The 7239-nt window shown below is 45.8% G+C and overlaps 1 protein-coding gene across 1 annotated transcript; it reads right to left on the bottom strand.

The window, feature by feature from the left end:
- Positions 1 to 4670: 4670 nt before the first annotated feature.
- LOC149225477 (uncharacterized) lies at positions 4671 to 5723 on the bottom strand. Its single transcript, XM_089379945.1, has one exon. The coding sequence runs from the start codon at positions 5721 to 5723 to the stop codon at positions 4671 to 4673; it is 1053 nt and encodes a 350-aa protein (XP_089236071.1).
- Between the last annotated feature and the right edge of the window lie 1516 nt (positions 5724 to 7239).

Here is a 7239-nt window from a genome sequence, read left to right as displayed (position 1 = left end):
ATAAGCATCAATTGATCATCAAGTATGAGAGAATCACCCAATCAACTGTAGTAACTAGATCAACAGTAATAGGACCAAACCCAGAACACAACAATGATAAACAAAGATTTTAAGAGAAGGAAGCACCCTGCTCCACTGCTAGCCTGCTTCCGGACTCACCCTGCTCAACTGCTAGCCTGCTTCCCAGACTCACCCTGCTCAACTGCTAGCCTGCTTCCCGGACTCACCCTGCTCAACTGCTAGCCTGCGTCCCGGATGCACCTTGCTCAACTGATAGCCTGCATCCCTCGCTCTGAGTCTATTGAACTGCCTGCGTCCCGATGCACCTGAACCCTTCTGCGCCTGCGTCCCGACGCACCTGAACCCTTCTGCGCCTGCGTCCCGACGCACCTGAACCCTTCTGCGCCTGCGTCCCGGCGCACCTGAACCCTTACTGCACCTGCGTCCCTCCGGGCATAGATGATTTCAAGACTTCAGAAGTAACCCAGACAGTCAGATCTATAGATCTGAACATGCGCCGAAGAGATCTCGGTCCATCAGTAGATTCGCCTTGTTTAGATCTAGACCAGATCTAGCCCTCATAAGATATTCAACCAAAACCATGCTTAAACCAAATGATCTCCTTTGCTTTATATAGGCAAGCTCCTCCTCAAATCATGGAACAATACCACGAGCCGACACCATAATAACACAATACCGTCGGCTAGATACCAAGAGTAAAACACAAGAAACCCCCACGTGAGCTTTTCTCTACCTTGAAATGTGTGCACTGGGTGGACGCACCTCCTGAATGGCTGGCCTGCATCTCTGGACGCGGTCCCTGCAAGGTGTACCTCCGGGTACGCACCTTCTGAACTGATATCCTGCGTCCTTCTTATTTTTCAATAAAATGAGAGCCTTGTCATGGGAGTTGCCATCAAGTACAACATCTGTAACATATAGCCATACCAGAGAACATAATGCCAACAGGTCCTCCATTCTTGACTCCAGGCTTTTAACCTCGTCTTCCATGACTCGTTGCTGCGCTCTCAGCTCATCGAATTCTGCCTGGAGGTCTGCGCAATGGAAACAATCATCTGATCGATTCATCTTTGTCTTCGACCACGTCCTGTTTGCTACACTTACCGCTGATCCTCGAGTCTCTAGTGCCCGAGCGTAGATGAGCGAAGCTGCTGCTGTGGAATGAGCGATCTTGACGTTTTGAGCGGATTGCCCAATACTATGCCAATGCTCATACAAACTTCTATTCTTGGTGCGTTGTGGAGCTCTGTTCTCTGGCAAATTTATAAAGTCGAGCTGCTGGCTTCGGAGGCGGGGAGAAATCAATTCGAGTGTCTTGGGATTACTGTTGGCCTGATGTGTAATCGGTTGCAGATCTTGCTTAGTATGGAGGTTCGATCTGAAAGGACGATCTTCTTCTGATAGCTTGTGCCAATTCACATTCCTAGACAAACTTCGATATGCATATCCGGGCAAAATCCTCTCCACATGCTTGACTCTGCCACCGGCACAGATTACCTGATCCATCCCTCTGTTTCTGTCAGCTGGGGACGGCGAGCTGTTGACTAGTTTTGAAACGGTCATGGCAGCGGTTGGGACGACACGCTGGAGTTACAGCAAAGACTTCCAACGGGCCTTTCGCATGCCCTATTGGCAAACTTATCCGCTTCCTTGTTCAGACTGCGGAGAATGTGATAGTAGCTTATCTCTTCCATTGTTTCATGTAGTAATTGGTTTCTCTGATTTATCTGCTGAAGAAGAATGTTTGGTGTGCTCTTCCTGTGCGCCATGAGCTCGATTATTATTGAAGAATCCCCAAACACGACTGCCTTTTTTATCCCGAGTTTGGTTAGTTGGGTGAGCCCCTGGTACAGGGCAAGTCCTTCGGCTCTATTGTTAGAGTTCTCCCCTAGCCCCCATTCATAGTAAAGGATACAATCACCGTTTGCATTACAAATAAGGCCCCTTGCACCTGCTAATCTTGGGTTCGACTTTGATGCCCCATCGAAGAATAGGCAGAATTTATTGCAGTTGCTCATCCACTTAGAAATTTCCTCCTCTTTCAATCGTAGCTTCCATGCACTGTTTACTTCCTTCATCTTGGTCCATGTCCTGCTGGTTTCCTGGGCCCTGGGTATGTTCTCCAAAGCATAGCTGAGGAAATTTCTCTCCTCTGCACTGTAATTTGTTGCACTAACTTTGCTGTTGGTATGATTTGTTATTGATTCCAGTGCCAGCATTTTGGCCTTGTGGCAAATTTTCCTAATGCTGAATCCTTTTTCTTGGAAAACTTTGCCATTTCGCGCTAGCCAGATGCGCCATAAAAGAGTGAGAGGTATGGTGTTCCATACTCTTTGTGCCAGTTGGCTTCTTTTCTTCTTCCACGGGCAGCTCTTCCTCCATTTGTAGATTGTTTCAGCTATTGTGTTCTGGGGTTCCCATGGTGATTCTCCGATTGAAGCCATTTCCTTCCAGCATTCACCAGCTACCGGGCAATCAATAAATAAGTGCTGCATTGTTTCTTCTGACCTACAACAATTTGGGCATCTGGATGGGCCCATTATGCCTCTCTTTCTTAGATTCTCTGCTGTTAAAGTTTTCCCTTTCAGGAGAAGCCAAAGGAAAAACTTAACCTTAGGGGGAGCTTCTGCTCTCCATACTAATTTCCAATGGTTCCAGGGTTCTTGTTGATAATTGTTGTCACAGAGATATTGATGTCCCGCTTTGACTGTGTATTGCATTCCAGATGGATCCCATCGATATCCATCCAGAGCACCTTCTTGAACCGGAGCTTTGCTGTGGAGGAGCTCTTTTAGAACAGTGAGACTATTTTCCAGCGCATTGGGAGGATCTGGTAAGCTCCAGCCTATCCAGGCATGAGTGCAGGTATCCCATTTAGAAATTTGGGACAAGAGGTAAAGTCCTTTATCATTGAGCCAGCTTATGATTGGCATTGCCTCTGCTTTTTCTCCAATAGGTTGCTGCCCAAGGATTTTGTCTAAGGAGAAATTGATACTATTTCCTCCACCTGGGACTTTGGATATGCTTTGGTTCATGAAAGGTATTTCCTTCTTGCAAAGATGCCAGATCTTTGTGCAGTCCCTATTAGGGATATTGGATTCCAACAGCTGCTGCCTTGTGCAGTTTAGATATTTAGCCTCCAAAACCCTTTTCCACCACACTGAAGGCCCTGTGATCAGTCTCCAAACAATTTTTGCTCCTAGGGCCAGATTGAGAAGCTTTGGGGATCTGATGCCCAATCCTCCCTTCTCCTGAGTTTGAATTATGTTCTTCCAATTGACAAGGTTAAATTTTCTTTTATCCATTTTCCCCCCTTTCCAAAGAAAGTGCCTGAGTAGTTTTTCCATTTTCTGATGGAAAATAGCTGGAGCATGATATAAGGAGAAACGATAAATAGGGAGAGAAGCAATACCTGATTTTAGTAGAATTAGCCTTCCTGTTGGGTTCAGCCACATCGTGCCCCATTGCTGCACCTTCCTCTTTATTTTATCCAATATCCCATTCCAGGTGTCTGCTTTCAGTGGGCCCACGCTCACTGGCATTCCCAAGTAGGAGAAGTGATTCCAGCCTAGATTGTGAGTAACTCCAAATATACCTGCTATACTGTGGATAGTATGGTTTGAAGTGTTCCAACCATAGATGCAACTTTTAACTTGGTTGACTTTCCCTCCTGAGTAATCCATGAATTGATCCAAGATCTTTTTAAATCTCCTTGCAATTGTTGTTGATGCTCCTCCCATCAGCAGTGTGTCGTCCGTAAACTGTGAGTGGTTGATATTCTTTGCTCCATGCTCAATCTTAATGCCAGTGATTAAGCCTACTCTCCTGTTATAGTCCAAGGCTTGACTGAATGATTCAGCCATGAGGAGGAACAAATAAGGAGACAACGGACAGCCTTGTCTAAGGCCTCGGGATGACTGGAAGGCTGCACATGGCCTCCCATTTATTAGGGGGGAGATCCAAGGTCCATTTATACATGCTGTAATCATAGTGATGAAGGAAGGATCAAACCCAATTTTGTGAAGAACAGCATACAGATAGGAGTGCCTTACCCTATCGAATGCATTGGCAAGGTCCAACTTTAGAACAAAGCCTTTTTCTTTCCTGGTTATACTGGAGTGGATAGCCTCTTGAACAAGAAGAATAGAATCAGTGATGTGCCTGTTGGGGAGGAAGCCCCCTTGATTTTCAGAGATCAAGGAGGAGAGGAGGGGTTTTAGCCTGGTTGCCAAGATTTTTGAAATAATTTTGTAGGCTGAGTTACACAGTGAGATTGGCCTGAATCTCGAGAATGTTGAAGGGCGATTTTCTTTTGGTATTAAAGCCAGGTAAGTGGAATTAGTGAATCCCCCCATTTTACCTTTTCTCAATACCCATCGAATCATATTTAAGAGGTCTTTTTTGATTAGTGACCAGTATTCCCTATAGAAGCATATAGGGAATCCATCCGGTCCTGGGGCCTTATCCGGATGTAAACTCTAAATAGCTGCTTTTACTTCCTCATCTTCCACTTCTTTCATAAGCTTGTTGTTCATTTCTGAGGTAACCCCTTTTGGTAAGTGCTTGAGCATGCCTGAGTAGTCTTCTGGACCTTTGTCTTCGGTCAGGAGTTGACAAAAGTGCCTGGTGACTGCTTCCTTTATTGAATCCTAAGTACTATATCTGTTTCCCTCATTGTCCGTTATTGTGCTCACTGTGTTTCTGAGTTTTCTCACAGTGGCTTGCTTATGAAAATAAGCTGTGTTTTTATCCCCTTCCTGCAACCAAAGTTGCCTTGATTTCAATCTCCATTTTACCTCTTCATCTCTAAGGATTTGGCTCAATTGTGAATATACTCTACCCTCCTGCTCTTTGTTCTGCTGAGTTAGCCCCTGTCTTTCAATGCTCTGTTGTATTTCCTCTAGCTCTTGTTTGATTTTCTGTTTGTTTAGCTCGGGCTCTTGATAACTGATTTTTGCCCAGCTCTTTAAGGCATGCCTTACTCGTTTTAGCTTTGTCTCCCAGATGTAACTTGGAGATCCTTCTACGTGTTGGCACCATGTTGTCTGCACCACTTCTTTTGCGGCTGGTATCCAATTCCATATTGAACTGTATTTAAATGGGATGGGCCCTAATGGGCAATGACTTTGAAGAGATAAAGTTATCAGATAGTGGTCAGAGGCCGACCCGTTGAGAATATTTGAGTAGCCTGATGAAAAAGAGGAAAGGAAAGTTATACTGATAAGGAATCTATCCAGCCGTTCCATGATGTTGCTGGCTCCAAGTCTTCTGTTACTCCAGGTATACTTACGATTTTTAGGCCTGACATCGATCAGATCATGGTCCTGAATTATAGTCTCTAACCGATTTCTGGAGGGGTCAGGGGTAAAGATACCGCCTCTTTTTTCGTTTGCATGCAGTACTAGATTGAAGTCCCCTGCTACTATAAGATTGGCATTCTGGTCCAGATCTATATTTGCTTTCAGAGTGTCCCAGCATATCTCTTTTTCTCTATATTGGTTTGGGGCATACACATTGTACACTATCACTGATTGGCCTCCAGTTCTGCTGTCCAGAGCAGTTCGAATCCAATTTTGATGGACATTTGAAGAGCTGCACATCCATTTGTTACTGTCCCAAAGTGTTGCTATACCGCCTGAGGCTCCTCTTGCCTCACTTATGATTCCACAAAAAAAAATTTGCTGGCTAATGACTCTGTTCATTTCACATTGCTCTTGCTTTGTTTCTTGTATAAGGATGATTTCAGGTTTCTCACTGTGGATCAGGTCCCTGAGGGCAACTAGCTTGGAGGGGTGCCCTAATCCCCTGCTATTCCAAGATAGTATTTTCATCATGGTATACTTACTGTGTGGAGAGGTGCCCGCCTCTCATGCCCTTTGCCATTGTTTTCTTTTTCCGGATGCCCCATTATGAAAGACTCTATTGGCGTTTGTGTGCCCATTGCTATGTCTTTTTGTGCACTTTCATCCCTTTGCTGTTTAGCTGATTTTCTTCCAGGTCCGTGCTTTTTTGGAATATCACTGGGCCCTCCATGATCCTTTGAAGAGCTCCTGGTAATTCTCGAAGCTGGAGGTTCAGGGGGGGCCTGCAGGTAGGGGGGGGTCGACTGCTGGAGGGGGGGCTGCATGGAGGGAGGGGTCGAGTGCATGGGCGGGGGCTCAATGGAGGGTATGTCAGGCCCTGATTCAACTTCAGAAAGGATTGAGAAGGGATTGGAAGAGGGAGGGAGAGGAGGATCTGGGATCCGAGAAGGGGAGGCAGGAGGCTGTTGGTTTGAGGTTCCAGGGCTATCAGAATCCACAGATGGTTTGGAGGGAGGAGATGATTTTTTCTTTTTAACAGGTTCCCATTGCCCTTCTTGTTCTTCATTATCAGCATTCACAATTTTAGGACATCTATTTGCAAAGTGTCCGTACTCGTGACATACCTTGCACTTAAATGGAATTTGCTCATAGTCCAGTTGTTGAATGTGACTCCTATCATCCACCTTCAGCTTGATCTTCTCCGCCAGTCCTCGACCTAGGTCGACTTCAACGCATATCCATGCACATGCCTGCGTGTTGTCTTTGGGCTCGCTGCGATCTATGTATTTTCCCACTGCATTTCCTATAGCTTTAACTGATTCGTCCCCCCAGCAGTGAAGAGGAAGATGGGGTAACCTTACCCATACTGGAACAACATTCGGAATATCAAGTTCTGGGTCGAAATATGGTGTCCATTTGTTGAGGTAAAGGCCCCTGGAGTCCATAAAATATGGCCCATTTCTGAATATTAGATCTTTGTCTTCCTTGGTCTCAAAGTGAAAGGTAAAATATCCTCTGCCACAGAATCTGATAGCAATTTTTCCTTGAGTCTTATCCGACCAGTTCCTTTCGACCCACCTTTGGACTGTTCTGGGCGACGGCCAAAGTCCTGTGAACTGTCCAATTAATCCTTTCTCTGATAGAGAGAGGGCTGCCATGCGTGGAGTGGCAGGCGGCAGTTGAACTTCCTGTAATACATCAAGCTTCTTCACAAATTTTGTTGCTGTTGGTCTAGGCCGCTGCGGAGGAAGGGATTTGACCAGATTGGAGAAAGCCCTTTGCAGATCCGGATCCCCACCAGGCGGATCCGGAGGATCCATGCTGAGGCGCAGGCAGGATCACGATGGCGCGTTCGCAGGCTCGCTCAGTCGCTGAAACTTACTGAAAAGGAATTATTAGCAGTTGTTCTACACCT

Source organism: Pinus tabuliformis, chromosome J, assembly GCF_031772625.1.
Source record: "Pinus tabuliformis cultivar Carrire ecotype Pingquan chromosome J, CPIR1, whole genome shotgun sequence".
NCBI lineage: Eukaryota > Viridiplantae > Streptophyta > Pinopsida > Pinales > Pinaceae > Pinus > Pinus tabuliformis.
The sequence above is the reverse complement of the archived record's forward strand: the minus strand, read 5'-3'. Positions and strand labels throughout refer to the sequence as shown.